This window comes from Leptopilina boulardi, unplaced genomic scaffold (assembly GCF_019393585.1).
Source record: "Leptopilina boulardi isolate dan_hultmark-lab unplaced genomic scaffold, ZJU_Lbou_2.1 LbouV2_214, whole genome shotgun sequence".
NCBI lineage: Eukaryota > Metazoa > Arthropoda > Insecta > Hymenoptera > Figitidae > Leptopilina > Leptopilina boulardi.
In genome coordinates this window covers 3,540,170-3,565,571 of record NW_026137768.1, presented here as the reverse complement: position 1 = coordinate 3,565,571, position 25,402 = coordinate 3,540,170, and the positions used below count along the sequence as shown (strand labels likewise).

Below are 25,402 nucleotides of genomic sequence, written 5' to 3'. Positions count from 1 at the left end.
ACTGGCTCAAATAGATTTTCTTTTTCATTAATACTAGTTTACAAAAATTTCTAGAGTGAATCTGATGAATCTTTTTGTTTAAATATTTTGTTTATAAAAATTTTTTCACTTTGATTTTATTTTTGAAAATTAAAAAGTATTTCAGTTTGCTTTTTTGTGGGTAAAATTATTTAAACAAAAAGTTTCCTGAGACTAATTCCAAAACATTTTGCAAGTTTTTTTTTTGTTTTCAGATATGCAATAAACCAAAAAAAATTTAAACTATCAAACTAAAAATAAATAAAATTTTTTATAAAAAAATTAATAATTTTTAAAATAAAAATTTTAAAAAATTTTCTTGACAACACTTGTTAAAAATTAAAAAACAACTTTTATTTTCTTAAAAAAGTTTTTCAAAAATTTATTTTCATGCAAATAATTAAAGTGAATAATAAAATAATTAAATAGCTAATTGTATAATTATATACATTATAATTATTATATAATAATAAAATGCTTGGTCTGTCCTTCTGTCCTAACTTGAAGTTGGCCTTTTCTGATTTCACGTGTTTTTTTGAATAGTACAAGATAGTAATTCAAAAAAAAATTAATTTTTAAGGTACCAGGGGCCAACGAATACCTATTAAATATTAATTATAAAAACACAGGCCTCGAATCAACTTAAAGATACAAAAAGTCGTTTTAGTCGATTTATATTCCAAAAAAAAGTGGATTTGTTTTTTATTTTAACAAAAATATTTTACAGATTTTTAAATAAAAAATTTTTTTTTAATAATAATCCTTTTCGAAGGGTTAAAGTTGAAATTTTTATAAATAATTTTTCAAAAGATATTGTTAATTTTCAAACAATTATTAAATTTTACAGAACTAAAAATAATTTATCAAACAATTTTTGGAAAACACTTTTTAAATTTAATTGAATTTTCAAAGTTTTAAAATTGAGATTTTTGAAATTAATTGAAACTTTAAGTGATTTTTAATTAAAATTTTAGATTATTTCACTAAAAATTTATTAGAAAATGCGGACAAAATACAATAATTTGAAAATCATTTTTAATTGAAAAATGGTTTCAGATAGTTGAAATTTCAAAAAACAAATTTTCGATGGAAAATTTTAGAAATAATTAAATTTTAGATGCTTTTAAATTCAAATTATTGAAAATTCAATTAAATTTGAATTCAAATTTTTGAGAATAATGAAATTTTATTTGATTTTAAATTTGGAAAATAATTGAAATTTAGTTCATTTTGAATTGAAAATTTTGGGAAATAATTGAATTTTAATTGAAATTTTGGATAATAATTTAATTGAAGTTCATTTTTGATTGAAAATTTGAATAATTAATTTTGAATACAAATTTTAGAAAATAATTGAATTTTATTTCATTATAAATAGAAAACTTGGTAAATAATTAAATTTTAAATTGAAAATTTTGGATAGTTATTAGATTTTTAATTGATTTTGAATTAAAATTTCGGGTAATAATTGAATTTTAGTTTATTTTGAATTGAAATTTTTAAAAAATAATTCAATTTTATTGTGATATTTTTTTTTAAATTATAAACAATTGTTAAATTTCATAAAAATTTCAATTGAAAAATAATTTTTATATAATTGAATTTGTGATGTATTTCATTAAAATTATTAAAAATAATTAATTTAGTGAAGAATCATTTTAGTTGAAAATTTGTTAAATAATTGAATTGAAGAAGATCTGAAGAAGATATAAATTTTATACTAAAAAAATGTATTTTATTTACATTTTTTTTCAAATGTAAAAAAAAATGTCGCATTTTATTAAAATAAGTCGATAAAAGTCGTATTTTTGAAAAAAGTCGGAAAAAGTCGTATAATCCGAGGCCTGTAAACATATAATTTTCATTATTATCATTTAATATGTAATAATATTCTAATAAATTAAATTATTATTGATAATATCAATCTTTAATTTCTTTATAACAAACAATTAAATACTCAATTTGGCGCGCGTTTAATTTTGCTAATTATTTTATAAACATTTTTATTTTTACTGAACTGTTTTTATTATAAAAGTTTGGTTTTATAATAAACATTTTTTTATATTTATTTTTTGATTTTTTTAAATAATAATTTGCAATATATATTATACTTAATAAAAAATAAAAACTCTTGGAGTTTTCGATTTTATATATAATAAAATATTAATTAGTTAGTTGACTAATTTAATTAATATTTAATTTCTGTTGGGTTACTAAAAATTTCAAACACTTTTTCCTAAAAAAAAGTATTACCTGGAGCAGAGATTTCACTATTGCAGTGAAATTTATCTCAGTTTCAGTTAAAGCTTTTCTTTTCGTATACAATAAATTACAAAACTACCAGTACTCAGCCAGTACTGAACCAGTAGTGGTTACCATTACTGGTGCCAACTCTGGCAGCCAATACTGGTAAAATGTTATCATCCCAAAGTTACGCCAACTCTGCTGCCAATACTGTGTGCCAGTACTGCGCCAACACTTGTCAGTACTGCGCCAGTACTGCGCCATTAGTAAATTTTTGTTTGGGTTGTTTATAAGTAACATTTATAAAAGCATTAATATTTTATGATTTGGTTTGATTGATAACTCAGAAAAATGTAACTTATAAAAATAAAGCGCATATAATAATCTTACAGTTTAAATTTTAAATTCATTGCGACCTTTTCTTACACACTGTGTTGATTTCTATTCCCGATTGCATATATAATCTACGATTAAAGTTTAAAAAACATTATACATGCTTTTTTTCTAATTGTGTTTAGGTCTGATTGTACTTTAGTAAAAAAAATAAATTCTCGAATATTTTTCTCTTACTTGAAATATAAACTTTTAAATATATATAAAAGCATTTTGTTGAATAGCAAAATGCGTGTTTTGTGAAATGATATATAGTTTTTTTTTTTTTTCACATCGCCTGACAGATCGCAGTATTTTCAGCCCTGCCGGAAAAACAAGGTGAGATTTCCGGAAGAGCTTCACAAAATGGCACACTTTCCGTGTAATATTTTATTTCATGAACGATAAGCTTGAAACACCGAAAATAGAGCAATATATGAATTATTTCTTCAATGCGAATATTGAAAATATGCATATGATTTACAATTATGAAAAATTTTAAGTGAAAGAAAATTTATCAGTCTTATTTTTTGTATTATTTTGTATAGTAATGTATTTACTATTTGTGTATTTTCCTTGATTAATTTTGATTTAGAAGATAATAAAAAGAAGCGAAAATTTCTTAAAGCTTTTAATAACTTTAGAAAATAGATTTAACATTTATCCCAATTTTGCAAATCCCCAGGCTTCATGGTTATTCATGATGAGACAACTTACCCGATGGTCTTTGTCCCAGTGATCGCATGACAACACCCAACTCAGCCATCGTGATAGTGCCATCTTCATCTTTGTCAAAGAGCATAAAAGCTTCTTTAAATTCTGTAAAGAAAAAAATCGATATATTTTATTATATTATATAAATTCAATAAATTTTTATCAAATTTATTATACTATTTCGAAGCTTAAGTTAAAAATCGAAATACATCTCTATAGAGCTTCAATTCAAACTAAAATCTGCTTTATGTAATTTTCAGATAATACCATATATAGTAATATACATATATGTAGTATGGTCGAGCACCTTTTTCCCGTGTGTGTATTTGCATTTATATAATATTAATCCTTTTTTATTAATTCTATAAGCTTTAAAAGCATTTTATTGAATAGCAAAATGCGTGTTTTGTGATATGATTTTTTTTTAATATCGCTTAACAGATTAAAGCAATTTAATACCTTTTTTTATTAATATTGAATAACACTGTTGAATATGAAAATCATAGAAACTAAAACTTTTTCCTCATTGTTTCTGATAAAATTCTTTAAAAAATTAATTTATTTACTCTTATAAATAATTTTAAAACTACATTTTTTTCAGTTACAAATCTTGAAAGTTGGATCACGCAAAAGTTAATAAAATTCAAAGACTCTTATACACGTATAACTTTTTTCGGATTCCATATTTCAGATCCCACATTCCACATTCCGGATCCTTTATTCCACATTCCGTATTCCACTTTCTACATTCCGGATCCCATATTTAGGATTCCACTTTCCGTATTCCACTTTCAAAATGTGTAAAAAGTGGAATCTGGAATGTAATAAGTGGAATACTGAATACGGAATATGAAAAGTGGAATCCGGAATACGGAATGTGAAATGTGGAATTTTAAAAGTGGGATCCGGAATGTGGAACTCGGAATATGAAAAGTGGAATCTGGAATGTGAAAAGTGGAATCTGGAATACCGAATTTTGAAAGTAGAATCCTAAATGTGGAATCCGGAATACAAAATGTGAAAAGTGGAATCCGGAATATGGAATACGGAATGTGGGATCCGGAAAAAGTTATGTAATGGATCCTCAGGAGAAAAATAATTTTTTAAAATCAAAAAAATATTTTTATATTATTAAATTATTTAAAGATCGCACAATATCGAAATACATAATTTAATTTGAGAAATATCGCGTCCCCATGAAATTGTATGACTTTGAATATTTTCTCTTGAATTTAACAAATTTCGAACTATATCGATGGAGAAAATGAGACCTGATGGTGAAAATTGATATTACACTCGAGTAGAAACGGAAGTATTTGTTTCATTCTTCTTTCACTAACTGTTTCGCATTACGCTCTCCGCTTTATGATCCATTAGTTTCCCAAAGTCATTAATTTCGCATCAAGATCGATAAAGTGAACCAAGTTCGAGTATACCACTTGTGGATACTTAGTTGGCTGGCAGAATACATGGCAAGATCCAACTGCACGCGAATTTGCGGCCACAGCAAATTCGATAAGATTCGAAAAGTGAGCTCGTAAATAACACCACAAAAAGAGGCGTTCTTACAAATTATTGTTGAATATCTATATTTTAAATATCAATTTTTAAAACTTTGGGGTTTTAATTTCCTATGTATATGAAAAATTTAACATAAAAATTAAATCTACATTTCATACAATATGTACAAAATGAAAATTTTGAATTACTTTAAAAGTATAGTTAAAAAATGCAGAGATATACGGAATATATAGAAATGGGCAAAACCAGTATGAGATTTGGGCAAGAGGCCAAATATGTATGTTATAACATACTTTTAGAAATGCGCTCTTATAAATTTTCGATCCGCTACTTGCACTCGACATGCCCGTATACAAGTTTAATGTCAACAAGGATACGTCGTATAGAGGCGAATTATGTTTCGTGCACCCAAATAACTCACACGAAAAATTGATATACCTCTAATTTTTTCAGGACAATTATTGAATTTTAACTATACAATATGTGAAATGAGAATCTCAATCAATTCCATATTAGAAAATAAATTTTTTTTCAAAATCAATAATTCTGTCTGAAAATAGGTTAATATATTAGCGAAAATCGAACAATAAATCCTTTTATATTTTTTTTCGGTCACTCATTTCAAATATTACGTTTACACTTTTGCGAAGAATTCTCTTTTGCTCCACGCGAATTGTATTTTATGATCATTTTTATCCCGTTGCCATACTTTATGTCGCTCGATAACAAGTGGCGTTATAACTTGCATTCGTATTTTGAGAGCAGTACATTTCCCCTTGAGAGTGGAAAAAAAAGAAGAAAAAGAGGGAAAAGAGTCGCTCGTATATATTTTTCTGCGATATGTGTGCGCATATGTAAAAGCCACTGCTCACAACCTTTGAATTTTCATCACAGATATTGCATTTGCTTAATCATTTTATAAAAACGAATTTTAATCTATTTTATACTGAAAGCAAAATAAATCGTCGCTATTGCAAATTGCAATATCGCCAGGTTAGTATTTTTTTATATAAAAGCAAAACGAAAATTAGAAAATATGAAAAAAGAATTCGATATAAAGCGCCAGTGGCAAAAGTTGTTTTGAAGAAAATGATAAAAACAATTTTGCAATATTCAAAAATATTTAAAAATTCAAAAGTCACTTGAAGAAACCCGGAATAAATAATGTTTTTATACCGTCTGCAAGTTGCGCCTTTTTATGAACGAGGCGATAAGTGGAAATCCGCATTTCCCTAACTCATTTATAAATGTAAAGCGCCTGAAAACTTTGCGATAAGAACGAAAATTGCTTGATGTAGCCTGAAGTTGAACGTTTTAAGTGCAAAAAAGAAATTGTTATTTCTTTACAATTATTTTCTCTCACGAAATATATTTTCTTTTACATGAAACAAATACTTTTGTCAATTTCATTTTTTTTCTCTATAATGGGCAATAAAAAAATATGACTTTTTGAAAGAGATTTATAACATATATAAATTTAAAACAAAATAAACTAAAATTTAAACCTAAAAAAATATATAAAATGACAATGCCTTTATGTATGTAAGTATATGTTTGAAAGATTTATGATTATGTTCGTAAACCTTTACTACATGTTTTGATATAAATAGACAACGATTAGATATGTAAATGAAAGGTTATAAAAGATAAATTGCAGTAGATTAAAAAAGTTTGTCCTGATTTCAGACTTGCAATCAATTATTAAAAGAAAAAATACGCGACATACAGCTATGCATTATGAAATAGCTTGTGCCAGTTATCGAACTTTAATTCACATGAATGAAGCATTAAATTGATTCGTGTTCCTTGAGAAAGCTGTGCAAAAAACTTTGATATCATCTCTTCCCTGTTTTTTTACAATCTTTGGCTCGACATCAATAAAGTTGGAAACTTACCCGCAACTTGATCTTCTGAGAGACCATACTCGGACTGAAAAAGAGAAATCATTTCTGATTAGACGAATTCAAGATGAACAAAATAAAGTATAAAGTAGAAAAATAAATTTTATATTTGATATATTTTTTCTAAAATTATCGCAATTATTATTATATTTGCGGTAATTATAATTTTGAGGCTAATTATCAAGCCAGGAGAGTATCAACTCGCAGTACGCAAATAAATTTATAAGCGAACTTGTCTAGTGAGAGGAGAGGTCACTTCCTAAATTATTATAATAATGTGTGCCAAAATGCGTTCACTCACTAAAGCGCAACACTCTCATTAATTTAAATCTCTGGCTTAGAAAACAATTATTCTAAAATTACTTTTCTAGTGTTTATAACAAAAAGCCATTTTCCTTTACAAAAATATTTAATCCTATACAACATAATTTGCTTCATTTTGATTAAAAATTTTTTTTTTTTTATTTCTGACTGACAGTAATAGATATAGCCGGCGTTGGTCAGACAGATGGTGTAACATGTGCTTTTTACGGTCAGTTTCTTTCGAGACAACTGCTTGACTGATATTGTTTCTAACCGTTGGTGCTAGATGTATACATATTTTTTATTTTTAAAAATAACATTGCCAAAAATGTGCAAAAAATTTTTTTTGGCTCATTCTTTTATAATAGGAGAAAGTTGTCTAAAATTGATATCACAAATAATAGAGAGAATCAAACTTTTTCTCAGCCAAACATGGTTATTTTTTAACAATTTTTTTTTTCAAATTATACAAAAATGAATTTGAAAATAGATGTTTGTTGAAAAAACAGATATGACCAATTAAATAAGGATAAAAGTTGACAATGTATCAAATTTTCTGAAAGATTATCCGACTCTCGTCCTGCAGCAAGAATTGATATAGTCCTCTCGTTTATTCAGCTTGATTGATCATCGATTTCGACGGATGGGGATATATTCAATAAAACAACCGTGAACACGAACGAGATATCGCCATGGTTCATTTTTTTATTTATTTGAAAAAAAAAACCCACTTTTATTCACTAACTCTGCAGCTCATTCCTTTTTTTTCGAAAAAGAGATCTCTAAAAACTGAATTGCCTTCGAAATCGGCTAAACTGACGTGTATTCATAATTCAATTTTTAACTGTCGTTCAATTAAAAGTTTACAAATATTGAAAGTTCGATATCTATATCTATTATTCTTTTTTAAATTTCAATTTATATTTCGAGTATTGAAAATATATTTTATTTCGGGATGAATTTTTAATTTAATAATTGAAATTATTCTATTGAACTCTATACTTACACTTATTTGTCTAATTTGACCATCAATTTTGCTCGTGAGCCTTCGAAGTCTACCATATTCTGAAGAATATTTCTTTTCTGTATCCGCCATTTTTTGGCGCACAGTTTTGTGAATTTGATTTGTAATTCTTTGCCGAGACCTTGACTTTATAGATGAAAATAATTTCTAAATTTCTATAAACTAAAATGAGTTGAAGCGAATTTTAAAAAATCTCCAATTTTTATCTTCAACGTGTCCTTGCATTCCCTCGCGTTGCATATATATATGTATACTTCTTTCTAGTTTCTAGCAACTTGCCAAACAGCGATATATCGTCAGACAGAAAATCAATATTTGCTGCGCTAGCGTTAACTGAAATGTCTCTTCTAAATTAACAGTCAAATTATACCGGTTTATAATTATTCCAATTGTTGCTCACAAAATATGATTGATATAATTGTTAGAAAAAAAAACATCATTGTATCATCAACAAAATAATAATTTTTAATGATATTAAAAATTTGTTTAAAAAATTATCTTTTGTTTACTTATTTTAATTTTTTTCAGTTTATCTGGCGTAAAATTTAATATTCTGTTTGTTTTAAAATTTTCCATATTTTAATTATAAAGTTGTCACCAAGAACACTGTATTATTTTATAATCACTTGATTAATTTAAAGTTCCTTCACACTTGCACTTTTTAAATTTAGAATTTTCTTCTCAAGTTTCGATCACGGAAGCAAGAAAGTAGAATTTAAAAAAATGTTATTTGTTCGATAAGATTTAAAAATATTTTGCTTGTTAACTGCCCACAGATTGGACGACTATGATCTCTACATCCACGGTAGACCGATTCTCACTGCCAAAATTTAAAGCTTGAGTGTTGGCAACGAATTCAAGTCGAGCCATAACAGTATTTTTCGAAACATTATTAATTTTATCTTTACTAATAGGTAACTTTACGAGTTTATTGCACCCTCTATGTCTACAAACTAAACGATGTATGAAAAATGTCAGTTCAGTAAAGTAGTATCCATTTACTGTGTACATCAAATTGTTTAACTATAACTAAAATAGTAAATAAAACATTACTACCTGGTAGAGCAATTATTTTCAACTATCATACGTTAAAATTATTATGGCCATTCAAACTATATGAAATTCAAGTTTATCGTCAAACCATTTACTGATGCAGATATTACATAAATATTTCCACTCTTATTAATTTAAAGGTTCAAATTATTATTCTTAATCTAAATTTTTTTTTTCTTCTCGCCCCTTAGTAATTGCAGTTATGCATTCGTGCGAACGCAATATAATAAATGCATTGACGATTATTTTTAATTGCTTTTACTTTATAAAACGAATATTAATGAATTCAATTATTTAAAATTGCTTCTAAAAATGAAGGGGACAAAAATTATTTCATTTTGTACGCTTAAAAATTAAAATTCTAAATTGTATTCATAATTTACTTTCCAACCTTCAACAATTTGATATCATGATTAATAATTTTAATTTGAAGATTAAAGGAAATCAATTCTAGAGTAATAGTTGTTTTATTACGTTAAGTATATGGACTGAAAGGACCTTTTTGGCAATGCATAGCTGTGTTAATCTGTATTTATGTTCGCACACTAATGGTGTGTCAGTAACACCTTAGATTCCAGCTGATTTACGTACTAAGAACCTTGTCGATTGATTATTGCCGCGCACTCTCTATATATTATTATATGTGCTTCATATTTAATAAACGACCTTTTACTTATCTCGGAATTCGTTACATTAATTGAAATTGATTTTTATAAAAGATATTTCATTTGAGTAATTGTAAATATTGATCGATTTATTTGTTTTTAATTTCTTTAAAAAGAAAAAACCTTTTTTTGCTTGCATATAAACTTCTTATGAGGACCTATTAAAGTTATTCTTGTCTTACAAATTTTTTTTTTTTTTGATACTTTTGATTTTAATCAAAGAAAAGAAACACTTAGTAATTGAATATTTTTTCTAGCAATTATGTTTTTTTCCCTTTGAAACAGATTTTTTTCTTGTTTATTAATAGAATTCCAAAGATAAAGTGAGGTCTTTAGTGATCCACCCGCATTAGTTAAACGACTCATAGTGTCTATTTTTAAAACAGCATCACCGAAAATTGTGGCATTTAACAACGTGTCATGGAACTTGTCGTAGAGACCCAACAATAATTTTCCTCTATGAAACATATATAAGAAATGGACTAAAAAATTCTTATTTAAAAAAAAAAGTAAACAGAATACCGGAAATAATCGCTGAAAATCCGATCATTTTTTTTTGCTGATTTATTTTTCCTTTGAATTTTTTTTAATTGTAAATTTAAAAATTATTAAAATATTTATAGAGTAAAAATAGCGAGAAAAATAGTCTTTTAAATCGTAGAAAAATAATTACTTACCAAATTGATGGTGACACGAAGGTCATACTGTTGCTTGTGTCCTTTTTTTTTATTCTTGCCGGTTTTAACGGAAGCTGCTTTTGGTGTGACCTTGACCTGACCTTTTTGTGCGGAAGGTTTCTGTGCCGGTTTCGCGGCTCCTTTTGCACCAGGCGCTACCTTTTGTCCTGGTGCCAGAGGAGCTTTTTGTCCCGTTAAGCCCTTTTGGTTTACATGACCATCAGCCGGTTTGTTGCGAGCCTATAAAAGAAAGAAACACGTGTTCTACATTTTCTTTTTTTTTTCATTTCAAAATATAAATCGTCTCATAATTATTCGTGCTAAAAAAATTCTATTATAATTTTCTTCAGTACAAAGAACATATTTCTATACTTTTTATAAATAAAAGATTTCCCAAATGAAATCTGTTTTTAGTATTAATCAAGAAGGGAATTCAAGAAACTGCGTTTTCATACGTTGTAAAATAAAAATTCAAAAATCACGCGCTTGAAGAAGAAATACTGAAAAAAAAGTGACAGATCTCGATGATGAATCGACGTTAATAATTTTTCTTCTATCAATCAACCTTTTCAAAGAAGAAATATATAAAAGTTTCTCAAAAAAGTTTTACTCACTGGAAAAGAATTGTTAGACAATGAGAATATACAGAGAATTTTTAAATAATGTTGTTTACAAAACAGCATCACATTGCCGAGGACAAAAAGTAGGCCACCCTCGCGAAGCATTCGTGTCTTTCTCGTTTGAAAACTTTCTCCCATGAAAAAAGAAAAAAAGCATTTTATATCGATGCGGAATATATTCCGCTAGAGCGTGATCTTAATGCCTTTCTCGATTTCTGTCTATCCGTAGATTCACATAAATCAAAAATTTCACATTCATATATCTCTTTTCTATATCTATATTTTGTTTAAAAAATTTTGTTTTATTATACATAATGCATTAATCAAAAAAGTTGCGATTTGTATGATAAGTAGTAAAGTTCTGTTTTAGTCAGACATTCCTTATATACAAGATATAAAGTATTCTAACCTATTAGAGTATTTTTGTTTTATATGAATAAAAAATTTATTAATATTAATATTTAATATTATATATATGAAATGAACAGAAATATTGTGACATTCACGATAATCAGTCTATCAACAGACATACTCTGCGTAGGTGGCTTTACATGATCCAATCTCATGAAAATTTGGTCAAATATAACCACCAATCGTATATTATTTAGAAATATTTTAAATTCAATCGTTATATGAACATCAGTATTCAGGATGTTTATCTTCCTGCAAGTAAAATCGACATCTGTTTATGATTAAAAAAGAATTTTATTAATTATTTGTATACTAGATTTATCTAACAAATATTTGTTTTAAATATTAATTTTAATTTGTGAAATAAATATTATTCGTTTTCTATATTAAATACTCGATATGGACATTTCATTAACATATAAATAAACTTTGAACAAAAACAATCATTGAAAAAATTTTGGTGCAACAGCTGCACCAAAAAATAAAAAAATTTCTAACTTCATACTTAATATCTATCGTGAGTTTTTATATGAGTGAAGTTAACTGAATATAGAAATTTTTCGTTTGGGAGAGCTAAAATTTTTTTAGTGGAAGATATAACGGTTTTTCAAAGGCTATACACACATTTATCGTGTCCCATTAGGGAAAATTTATTTAACTTACTTTATAAAAGAGCAAAAAATTGTGTAACTTGAAATTTTTTTGTGTAGAAAATAAAAACAAAAATATATTCCTTTTATTCACATATACAACTTTTAACTGCAAAAGATTATAAATAAGAAAATTGTGAAAATTTCAATGAATATTATATGTACTGACGTGTATAATGTAATCAGTGTCAAGAAAAACAGTTTCTTTAATATCCCAGCAAACACGTTCTATAAATGTTCTATAACAGTGATGTCACAGTTTTACAGAACAGTTGTTACAAGTTGGTTACGAATCTGTTATATAACCTCATTATCATTGAATTCTAGAACATTGTTACAAAAGAGTGACAGAACTGTTCTATATTATGATAACGTCACAGTTCTATAACAATGTTATGTAACATGTCTATAACACGACAGTCACAAATGATCTGCAAGTGATGTTCCAACGTAGTTCTAGAACTGTGTCGGAACGATGTTATATAGCTGTCCTTTGTCTTAAATATATATAAAGTATATAATATAATAATAATAATATATAAAGTCAAATCAAATTAACTCGATATAAACATTTACATTTAATTTTTTAATGACATAAGAATGTGTTAAATATAAATTATATAACTTAATAACAACTTTATTATGCACCACAATAGTACAGGGTGTCCTAAAATTTTAGGGATGTCTGGATATCTCGTAATAATAGCCTTTTTGACAAAAAAATTTAAAAATTTGTTCAGAATAGCAAAATATGTTAAAATGTGCAATTTGATTTTGTTATTCTGAACAATCTTTCATTTAAGTTTCTTTTTCTCAAAAATAAGATCGTTACAAAATACCCAAATGTCTTGGAAATTTCGGGACAACATGTATAACAACACTAGATCGTTGTTACATTACTGTGTTCTTCTCATTTAAAGAACTATGATACATATTCATACTGAAACAATGTTATGTCACAAATATAGATTTTTGTTCCTACACTGTGATACGTTTACGTAACACATATATAGAGGCATTCTTTGTCAACGCGGACACCCCTCTCGCCCAAATTCTTTTCATTTTAAATTAATGTTTAATGGCTTAAATTTTAGTTAAAGGAATATACTTTTGAAATCTGAGTGGCAAATATCCAAAAACAAAATATAGGATCCAATATAAAGGTTATTCTTTAAATTTACCAATAAAAAGTTACTCTAATTCATTTTGAACAATCCAAAAAGTAATGCTTGAGGCCTTTTTAGCCCTTTGTATTTGGAAATATGCCACTCAGATTTCAAAAGTATATTCCTTTAACTAAAATTTAAGCCATTAAACATGAATTTAAAATGAAAAGAATTTGGGCGAGAGGGGGGTGTCCGCGTTGACAAAAAATGCCTCATAATATTTTTTTTATCCCTGTTACGTAATTTAGTTATGTAACAAATACAGAACTCTGTTCCTTACTGGTTACATACCACTTTTCATAGTTGTTACAACACAGTTCTAGAACTGTTACAAATGACTTTGTAACCGCGTTCTAGATTTGTTACATATCTGAACATACCTGCTGAGTACGACGTTTTGCGTAACCAGTGACTCACACGTTCTTAACCAGTTACAGAACATGTTCTCAAGAAATTTGTAACAGTTCTAGAACAGATATATAACAGTGTTTGCTGGGATAATTTTGTATCAATCAAAAACCAGACATGTAAAACTGACGTAAATTATTCTATAAATATTCAATCTTTATTGGAATAATAATTTAGATAGACATTGGCGACTCAGTTACAGTGAGTGAAGCGACGTGATAATTATAGGTATATAGTATTGCTCGCACACCTATCTTCTATGAAACTATTATTATTCTCTCAAAACCGGAAATTACATAATTTTATCTAAATTTAAAAGCCATTATAATATTTATCTAAGTTTATATACATCCATATTCTATTTTATAATTGCGATCTTTTTTATTTTAGATATATACATAGGTTTTCTTATTAATAAAAGAAGATTATAATTGATTATAAACTTGCAAATATCTCGAAAAGTACGCATTTTCGTGATAATTTTTTTTTCACTGTTAGGTCCTAGGACAATTTTTGTGTGGAATATTTTTTTCACGAAAATGAGTATTTTTCGAGATATTTGTAAGTTTCCATATACTTTTTAAACACCCTGTACACCCAGAAAAAAGATTTCTTTGATTCAAAGAAATCCATTTTTTTGACAAATTTTATACTTTGATACAAAGAAAATTTATTATGAGCCGAAAGTTTTAAACATTCATATGAACGAAATATTTTTTTCAATCTATAAATTATTAAAAATTATGATGCCCATGTAAAATAAAATAGTAAATTAAACAATTATTAAATTAATAACATTTTTTTAGATATTTTAAACAATATTTTGTAATAAAATTTGTACTTAAGGAGGTTCATCCCTTCAAGCGGTACTCATTCTATTAGGGGTTTTCCGTAAGTTTAAAACCGACAGCTATAGTCCATAAAAGTTGAGCTCCACTGGCCAATTTAGAGGTTATGTTGCCGTTTCTCCTCTTCTTTCTTTTATTTACATGGGATAAGTTCAAAAGTTGCTAATTTTGATTAACATTTACTTCACAATCAAACGGTAAAAAAATTTCATATTTTTGTAAAAACTGTTAAAACTCATAATTTAAAACATATTAGTTTTTTAAAAAAATCTGTAGAACCGTTTTTTTTAATTAATGAAAATATGGTCATTTTTCATGTTTTTTCACTGTTCCCATGTAAAACTTCAAACTTTATCAATTTTTATCTTGAAAATGATACGGTAAAATTCAATAAAATTTGAACAACACATGTAAAATGATGTCAATAATACATCTTAAAAATTTTTAAAAAATCTGTAGAAAATCGATTTTGGGATGAACCTCCTTAAAGAAGTTGCAAAAAAAATTTCGTTCATATGAACGTTCAAAACTTTTGGCTCATAATTTATTTGTTTCAAACAAAATATCTTTGATTCAAAAAAAATTATCTTCGTTTCAAAGAAATTTTTTATTTAATTTAAATAAATGTTTCTTTGACCCTAACAAAAAAAACATTCTGAAATTTAGAATATATGCTTGACATCTATTTTAGAATACATTATACTTAAATTCACTTAGTATATATTCTAAATGCTAAGCATATATATACTAAATACTAAGAATATATTCTAATTTTAAGAATATTACATACTGAAATTAGTATAAAATATTCTAAAATAGGTGCCAAGTATATACACTAAATTTTAGAATACTTTTTTTTCGGATGTTAGAATTTCTTTGATTCAAAGAAATTTTCTTTGAATGAAAGAAATTTGAACTAAGAAGTTTCTTTTATTTCAAAAAAATTTTTATTTTGAATAAAAGAAAACAAGTCAATTGGTTTCTTTAAGTTAAAGAAATCTTCTCTGGGTGTATAATTAAAAACCTAAAGAAATTAAAAATATAAATCATATGATTGAAAATGAAAATTTATTAATATATTTAAATTGTTAAAAAATTTATTCAATTATTCGTTAATGGTGTTAAATTTAAACTACTTTTTAATAAGTTATATACTAGTGTTGTGGGTCTTTTGTCGCGGAGTAAAAAATCGTTAATTACGAAAGTTAAAGTTCAGACATAATTTAACTCTCATTTCTGGGATTTCAGGTTGTACAAAATGGAGAATCACAACCATGTTTCCCCTGGGAGTACAATATATTGTTCGACCAGTTAAGATTCTCTAGAGATTCGTTGGCATGTTTACCCCTTAACCACGTATTGCAACCAATTGGACAAAAAATGCTGATTTATATCCAATTATGTTAAGTGTTTCTCTAACAAAAAAATTGATAATTCAATGCATTTTTTAATAAAAACGAGATAAAATAATTATGGACATTAAATGTAAATTAAATTAAAATTTCTTTTTCAGCACTACATAAATAATTATAAATTTAATAATGGAGCAGAGCTGCCCTTAATTCTTTTTGCAATCAAAGCCTCATCCCAGAAGTTGCTGGCGCACAAATAAAATAGCGGAAAATTGAGGTCGTGGAATTTTGAATTTCTCATTTCCCACAGGATCGCCAAAGGCTGCAGGAAGGATAACAAGGGCTACAGCATAAAGGAGCAAAAGATGCCGCAAGAGAGGTGAAATTTCTACTCAAACTCCCATTTGTCTGTTATATTTATTTAATAAATTATGTTTACGCTTTTCTTTATAATAAAATTCGCATTCAATTTATTTGCGCCACTTTATTTTTATATATAGGAAAATTGTTTACAAATGAAACGCAGGATATGAATAATTTTTCATAGAGAAGAGACTTTTAAAAGCCCTACGCCAGAATGAACGAATTAAAAATTAAAAAGGACTGAAAAAGTTCTTAATGAAATGCCATTTAAGAGCTCCCCGCATAATCTGATATAAGCACGTACCACACTTAAGTGGTTACCCAGCTGGTTGGGATCTTTGCCAAATTATTGTATTTAGCTTTTCTGTTATCCTTTGTTAACAATTGAAAATTTCATTCAAAATCCGTTTCAATTTCTCTCAATAAATATTTACTGAGAATGCAAAAAAATTAAACTTAATATTTAGTTTTAGAAAAAAATAGTAGGTTTACTAAAAAATTGAATCTTGCGACAGCTTCTTGACCCAGTGGGGAAAAAGAATTTTGAATATGTATATATATCTATATCTATACTGTGTGACATGGAAAGCAGCAGTATCATAGCCTGGAAGGTTTTGAAATAGCTGCCTCCCCCACTTCTTATTCACGACTGGTGTGCGTACGAATCCGACGCATCCGTCGTTGAAATTCTTTTTAAAAACTTGTAAGCATAATATTAGTTACATAAGCAAAGTGTAGGTCACCGAAGGGGACTTTTTTTTTTTTTTTTTTAATTATATATTCAGAAAATTTTTTTTATATTTTTCAAATAAATCAATTTTACTGATCTTTACCCAATTTTGCAATTAATTCTTCAAATCGTCAACTGATTTAATTGAAAAAAAAGATTAGTGATGCATGTCGAGTGATTCAATCGAGAAATTAACGAATACGAAAAATGTGTTCGTTATGTCCATATTTGAACATCGTTTTATATACATATATAATATTGTCCTATGAAATCGAGCAGCTCGTTAAAAAAATTTCAATATAGTAACAATTTCATTAAAATAACATTTATATTACTAAATTTAATTAGTAAAAAGGAAAAAAATATATGATATTCATTATAAATTAGATTAATTTGAAATAATTGCATAAAGATTACTGAAATCTACTGGAGGGAAAAAACTAGATATTTGTACAAAAATTTGTCATTGATTTAATTTTTATTATATCCCATTAGCAATAAAGAATCTCGTAAGAATTTAATGTTCAGTAAAATACGGGAAGTGATTCATCTTAAAGGAATCCAATACAAGGAATTTTCACGAATAACTTGAACGATGTTCTAAAATTCTTGATCGTTTATTTATATAAATACGTACACATTCGCACGTGTCAATTGGATAAGAAATTTATTTTTATTTGTTGAGCTATTTGAAGTTTTACTAAATATGCTCTTGCCAAGAATATATATCATCAGTATTCGATAGAAGAAAATTGGGTGTAAAAATAAATGATTAAGAAAAATTTGAATTAATTTTAATTTACTATAACTAAAACTGATTATTATTTATTTTATTTGCATTTTTTTTTCAATGATAAACAATATTTAATTTAAAATTCAAGTTTGTATATATCTTTTGTTTGTTATAGAAAGAATTACAAAAAAAGAATAAAAGAAGAATGAATCAAACACTTTGCCATTGGTTAAAATTTTCACGAAGCTGTAGCATTATAGCCGACATTTCTGTAACGTATGAGATGGTAGGGATGGGAATATTTTCGCTGTGGTTATAAAAGTTATCCTCGTTTCAAAAGCGGTTTAGTGTGAGACATTCAAAGTTAGGCGCCACCCCGAATAATAATAATGGTTAGTGATTCTTTTGATTTAAAGGCAGTGTGTGTCATTAATAATTTGCTAATAAATCTGTGTAAAAATATCTAAATTACATTTCGATATATTTTTAAAACAAATCAATTTTGAGAATGTTAAAGTGTATTATATTTTAATAATTTTCTTTTTCAAATACATAATAAAATAATTAATATAATTCAAATAATTGTATTTTTTTAAATAACTTAATACATTTCAATTTATATAAAAAAGTTGTATTGTGTTTTAGGATGAAGAACAAGTGCAAAGTGAGTGCCGATGAACTGACAGTGCATCTGGAGGAATATTTTTTAATACGTGCATGGGTGACTGTGTGATTTTTATTTATAACTGGCTTATCATGAATCGAAAAACTTTTCTTTAAAACAATTTTTAAATTCTACATTGAAAAAAAAAATTTATTTGACTCAAATACTCGATTACTTGACTATTATCAAATAAATATTTACTTGAACCAAATGATTTTTATTTGAATTAAATAAATTGTATTTGAACCAATAATTTCTGTATTTGAAACAAATACCATTTAATTGTCTCAAATAATTATTTGATAGAAATAAATATTTATTTGATAATAGTCAAGTAATCGAGTATTTGAACCAAATAAATTTTTTTTTCAGTATAGTTTAGAAAATAGAAAGTCTAGATTAGGTTTTTTTATTCATTTGAAAAATTAAAATTTCTCTCTTTTGGAACTGTGTTAATAGTTTAATGTAAATTGAAAATCTACACTCGGGAAATGAAACTTTCTTTTACGAGAATAATGAACCAAAATAGGAATATCATTTAACAAATTCGATCGTGTCAACAAACATAACCGTATTGAAATTGCGTCACCATTTGCTTCCTATAGATTTGAGATTTGGGTCGCATTCTCGTTTTACATGTTTAGTTTATGTAACACACATCGCGAAATAGTTCCATATAAATGCTTGACTTCACATATTGCTGCGACTGCAGTTGCTGTTACAGAATTTCTGATGGATTTCATATATACATTATGTATTAGAAACTGCTGAACACACGTTTAATATTTAAAATTCACTTTAAAAATGTCCATTCTCCATATAATTCAATTCTTAAAAATTGTTTAAGAAACAAATTCTAGATATGAAAAATACAAAATTGAATATTTATTAGTAGTAACGAGTAAAATATTAATTATAAAAATTTCTAGATAATAAATCATTAATTAAAAGAAATTGATATATTGCATGTTCTTTTGGATAAAAGCTTTAACTAGCGTTGGAAGCAACTGAATTTTTAATGTTTCTGCTGAATTGAAATTTTAACAGGAGACAAGTTCAATAAAATAGTCTGCATGAAATGAACTGAGATTGCACTCAAAGCTCAATATCTGTTAATTTAAATTCAAAAGCAGTTTTTATTTACTTAAGATAATAATTTTAATTTTATCTCATATAAATAATAAATTAAACATATGTAAAATTGGTATGATAATGAATTAACAGAAAATATGAAATGAATTTCTGCAAATTAACACCCTTAATGCTTTAATCAGTAACTAGTCATCTTGATCAGTTTAAATTTAATAATTTACGAACTTGCAATTTATGACCTAAATTATCTCTAATTTCTCCATTTCCTAATTTGATTTACACTAACGAAAATTGGCATCTCTATCTTTTGGTTAAAATAACCAATTATAGAGAAATGATTAACATGCCCTATTTTCAGTGCTGAGGAGAGCGTTCTCCATGTTCGACTCGCAAAAGACAGGCAAAATCGAAAAGGAAAAAGTTAGAACGATTCTCAATACTCTAGGACATACATTCGATGATCATGAATTGGAATCTCTTTTAAAACAGGAGGATGAAGAAGGTATTTACAAATATATCTAATATTATTAGACATTATTTTATGCAATAGAAATGATTATTTACTTGAAAAAAAATATATTACATAATATCGGAAATAAAATCCAAGAGAGACGATACAAATCCCTTAAAAGCCAGTTCTAAAAAATAGCCAAGTCTACAAATCTCGATTCCCGAAAGATATCTTTCGTCGAATCGGACTGGTGAGTTTATCGAAGAATAAATTAGGTCGACCCACATAAAGCTCTGCTTTTTTATCTTTTATACAAAAGTAAGATTTCGATTTACAAAATGAAACTTAAATCGATATTGGGAAAATATATATATTTTTTAAAAATATGAATTTAACATTTATCATCGTAAATGTAACATTACTGTTTTTAAATTCTCATGGTAATAAAGCTGTTTAAGGATACGAGTGTATGGTAGAGAATTTCACAGTATAGGAAATAAAATCATGGATACTAAAACCCTTTAATACGCGAGGGACAATCCGTTACGGTAGACTGCAACTAGAATGTACGTTGCTTGGAAACAAAATAGCTCCAATTTAATCTTCTGTGTAACATACACACAGGGTGTTCAATTTTTATTTGTCTTTTTTTGTAAATTATAAAAAAAAATACTTTTCTAAAAAATAAAACTCGATTTTTAAAAATATTTACGTTTCTCTACAATTTTGAAGAGTCATTCGTATATGGGAAAGCATTATTAGAATAACTGTCAATGTCAATTTTCTATGCGAAATAGTGGATCTGATTTCTAATCTACTTTGATGTACTTTCCGGATTCAGGACCATGATCATCAATGCTTATAAGACCAGCATTATTATGTAGATCACGTCATCACTATCAAAGGCACTCAATAGCTTATAGTATACTTGATTTGAAATTAATCTCCGGTCTAGTTTATACACTAAAGTCTATTGAATATATACAAACACGCAATCTGTATATAAAATCGATTCATTAACTTTACTTTTTTTGGAATTCAAATTTCTTCAAAAATTGTATTATTGATTTTTTAATATATATATATATGTTTTTTTTTTTTGAAGACAGTGGAAAGCTGAACTTTGACTCGTTCTATAAAGTAGCCTGTCATTTTCAAGAAGAGGACGATGAGGCTTTACAAAAAGAATTAAAAGAAGCCTTTAGATTGTATGATAAAGAAGGAAATGGTTATATACCCACTAGTTCTCTTCGTGAAATTTTGGCTGCTCTTGATGATCAAATCACTCCTGATCAAATGGATGGCATGATTGCCGAAATTGATACTGATGGATCAGGCACAGTAGATTTTGATGGTAAAATATTTTTATTTTATTTATTGTTATGATTAAAAATTAATAAAATTAAAAGTTTGGAAAAAGCAAAGTTCTTTGAAGTTAAATTTTTTCTTTTTTTTTCTATATATAATCCTATAAAGATTACTTGTGACTATATATGTCTCTGAAAGCCGTGATAAAATCACTCAATCTCCTGACGTTTTAAAATTGGTTTTTCCAAGCTTCTTTAAAAAACAAAAATAATGTCGAGACACTCTTAATTCTTCGAGAAGGCAGAGGAGAGGAACCAAGCACTTGTTTTGTAGAGCGTGTAATTATAGAATCTATTAATTTCACAAGCTTCTATATAAATTACGTTTACTGCCATCGATTAACTAAAAGTAATTTTTTAATTATTGATATAAAATTACTAAATTCAAAGTTTATTTAATTTCTATAAATATTTTTCATTAAAAATATATATATTTTATTTTTTTGGAATATACAATTTGAAATTTTGAATCTGAATTTGGATTTAATCCCGAGTTATAATTTCAGATTTAGATACCACGAGCATCAGTAAAACCATTTTGTGAAATTTATTACTTTGCTTTTCCTCGGTGTGGTCACCCAGTTGCCCTCAAAATTATAGTGATTTTCCTGTAGAGAATGAGTTCACTTGTTTTTGTTTTTAACTATTTTTTATAAATTTATCTTCAATAAGTAATTAATTAAATAAAATCTTAAAAAAAATTTAAGAAATTAAAAAAAAAATCCTTAATAAATATAATAATTAGTAGTTGTTAATTTCTATTTTGTGTTAATATTTTTTAGAATTCATGGAGATGATGACTGGCGATTAAAACCCATCAAAACATGGATAAAGAAGAGTTAAATTTATATGATCTCTCATCGCATTGTTACAATTATATTTATATGTTGACTGTTGGTTACACTTAATAAAATTAGACCATCAAAAATTCCTTATTTATAATAATAATAATAGTAATATTAATAATAATAATAATAATAATAAAAATAATTCAAGTCTTATTCATGTATGTATTATAATTAAATGTTATCAAAAATTGATAATTCATTATTACCTTGTAAAATAAACTTTTTTGTTTTTGGATTCTGAAATTGTATTTGTTTTTTTTTATTAAGGACTCGAAATTATTGCCTCAAGAATGCACTCGAGGTATATGTATACATACTTATAAACGTCCCTTCAGTTAAGTATGTCTACTGCATGCTTATTTGCATTTTGCTTTATTGTTAGAGATTTAATCTCTATTGTAGATAAATCACTTCCGCGAATATGTTGTTTGAATTTGAAAATGAATTCAATTCTAAGCAGCTTTGCAGATGTGCTTCATCAAAGCTCTAGATATATTATACCTTAATTACTAATTATGTGGAGTGCATTTAAAATTTTCTAGTATATTTGATATATATACTCATTAAATAATAAAATACTGTAATATTACATTTAATATCAATGATTTTGTAATTAAAAAAAAAATCTGATTCTCTTTTTTGAGAAATAGAGTAATTTTTTCTTCTACTTAAATTGTAAACTGATTTTTAATTTTTGTCTCTTTGTTGAATTTTACTGGCCCATGAACGCTGTCGTGCTCATGTAAATGTGGTAAAGAGTGGTCGAGCTTTCAACGAACCACAGTTAAATATTCATTGGGCTGGACGTATAGAGGGTAAGCATCGTGCAACTCTCTCTCTCCTTATTTCAAATTACAAAACTGAGTATCCTTTAATGAGCAACAACTTTTTCAGTTATTTGCGTTCTATTTAGATTCGTTTTGATGTTTCGTTATTTATTTACATTCAATTTAGACTTGCTTTTATAAAACGTAAATTTTAATTTCTCTTCTTACTTTTTTACTTCCTCAGATATTAAACATAAAAATTTTCAAATTAAATTTTTAATTTACATTTTTTTTATTTATTTTTTTACTAACTAGCAATTTATTTGGTATTTTTGAAATATATAAATTTTATTATTAATCATATGTAGTTATAAATCATTATTACTTGTTTATTAATATATATTTATAATGTAGCCAATAATAGAGGTCCATTATTTTCATCATTAAACTGTGGAGATTCATCTATTATTCAACCAATCAGTACTGAGTATTATCGCACATTATATTGTATTTATTACAATAATAGGATATTCTACAACCACATATGTTGGGATTAGTGTAAATAATATATCAAATCGATTGGGTTACAGTTTTGTTTTTTTCATATTAATTATAAATAACTTTAAATCAAAAAAAAAGTTTAAAAAATTTAGTTTTTAACAATTCTTTTCTCAACTTGTCAGCTTAAGCGCAGAGTGGCTTCGCTTACCAGAAATCTGCAACTGTGAGATCAATAAGGAAGGGTCTGCAACCAACCTTGAAAATTTATAACACTCTCAAAAGAGAAAAGGAGTAGAGAATCCACGAAGGACTTTGAATTCAAAAGAATGCGTTGTAAACAAGTTGAAAATATACATTATTATTTTCAACTAGATATTTTTTGACTGCAACACAAGTTTTTAAAAATTGCATTTGCAAAAAAATGTTAAAAATTTCAATGCAAAAACCTCTCGAGAAATATTTCATTTTGCTAATTCAAAACAAGAATCAAAGTTGTGACCTGATTCCGTGAATGGTAAGCGTCAGCAAAGTATCGCATTTGTGCCCGGGAAATAGTTTTGCTTCAGTACCAATGTTTTTTTTTTTCCTTTTTGTATATATTTCTTCTCTTTGTGAAATTGAAAGACGAAAGAACTACTCGGAATGTTTTTGTAAAAGAAATGCGGTCATAATATTAATTAAATTTTTCATATTGTATATGAGGAATTGTAAATTTTCCTTTTTTTTATTATAACTGCCTGCCTTTTACACAATCAATCATTAAAATGCGTGATTTCTTTACTCTTACATATTTCCTTTTCATGTCAGATTTTTTTTATTGATATCACATTCTCAACATCTACTTAGACGTTGATTTATGTGTCCTAATTCTAAAATACATATTCCTTGGCGCTTGTAAAAAATATTCTCTATTTTTTCGCGTCTAGAAATTAAACGAGGTGAGAGAATTAAAAAAAAAATGAACCTATTTATTAGCTCAAGTATTTTACTTTCTTGTTTTAATTAAAACAAACAAAACTTATGAACCTGGCGTTTTTGAAAATATATTACAAAGAAATTATATATCAGAAGAATACTTAGACTAATTTTTTCATCTCATGGGAAAATTTATGTAAAAATATGCTTATTAAAGAAAGATTGATCTCTTGAGAAATGAAAGAAAATTGTATTTCTCGTGTCAGTGTACTTAAAGTTAAGAAGTTGAGTGAAATTAATAATGAAAGTAACCACCTCATCGACCACAACGACTAAAATGCACCTGAGTCATCGATCGTCCGTTACTTCCAACACAATCTCCTACCTCAACCTCAACTTACGACCACCAACTATCCGTATTCTCAAGTATAATTATCCTCCAAAAGGTCCTCTAAAGTCTGACCAGAATTTCAAGTCCTGATATATAAAAATTTCATTGCTTCTTACAAAATTCAATATGAGAAATTAAAAACTTCTTATACTCAAGGAAAACTAATAATAATTATTAAAAACTGAAATCACGAGTGTTTGCTTTTATTATACATCTTTTTTTAAACTAATATGAAAATTTTCATAAATATATTTAATAATTAATTTTTATTTCAAATATGTGGAAAAAAATATTGAAATTTAAAATTGACGACAAATTCATCAAAAGCTCATTAATGCCGAGAATTTACGGTGCTTAACTCATATGCAGCTTAAGCAATTTTCCACATAAACTGAAAATCCCACTAAAGTGAAATACATCGTCATATTATCGTACTGTCCCCATAAATTCTAGAGAACATAATGAATTATATTATGGTCCAATGCGAAAATAATTATGCATGCATTGAATAATTTCTGACTTTTTGACAGATATTTTTAAAGTTATATAAAACTCAAGTTTAGTTTTCAATTAAATCATGTTAATAATGTGTGTGGTATATGAGAGTATATTTTGACTTTAAATAATTATATA

At 26.5% G+C, this 25,402-nt stretch overlaps 2 protein-coding genes across 8 annotated transcripts in view; one reads left to right on the top strand and one right to left on the bottom strand.

Annotated features, from left to right (window-relative positions):
* LOC127279160 (neo-calmodulin-like) overlaps nucleotides 1-25,402 on the bottom strand; it is a 74,165-nt gene that overhangs the window by 8,043 nt on the left and 40,720 nt on the right. For 5 of the 6 annotated variants that reach the window (XM_051301354.1, XM_051301355.1, XM_051301358.1 and 2 more), the window contains 3 exons: nucleotides 10,493-10,732; nucleotides 6,765-6,798; nucleotides 3,352-3,453 (listed from right to left, as the gene is read on the bottom strand). In XM_051301354.1, coding sequence (XP_051157311.1) covers nucleotides 3,352-3,453; nucleotides 6,765-6,798; nucleotides 10,493-10,732 — 376 coding nt within the window. Of the gene's footprint in view, nucleotides 1-3,351; nucleotides 3,454-6,764; nucleotides 6,799-8,079; nucleotides 8,924-10,492; nucleotides 10,733-25,402 lie in introns of those variants that run through there. The other variant, XM_051301359.1, reaches the window with a different exon arrangement.
* On the top strand, nucleotides 18,026-22,438 carry LOC127279162 (troponin C-like). 2 transcript variants are annotated; one of them, XM_051301361.1, is made up of 5 exons: nucleotides 18,026-18,165; nucleotides 18,419-18,437; nucleotides 19,888-20,031; nucleotides 21,086-21,334; nucleotides 22,130-22,438. In XM_051301361.1, the coding sequence occupies exons 1-5, from the start codon at nucleotides 18,163-18,165 to the stop codon at nucleotides 22,156-22,158; spliced, it is 444 nt and encodes a 147-aa protein (XP_051157318.1). In that variant the 5' UTR covers nucleotides 18,026-18,162; the 3' UTR covers nucleotides 22,159-22,438. The 2 variants fall into 2 exon arrangements, with proteins under 2 accessions (XP_051157318.1, XP_051157319.1); XM_051301362.1 differs by lacking the exons at nucleotides 18,026-18,165; nucleotides 18,419-18,437 and adding an exon at nucleotides 18,476-18,494.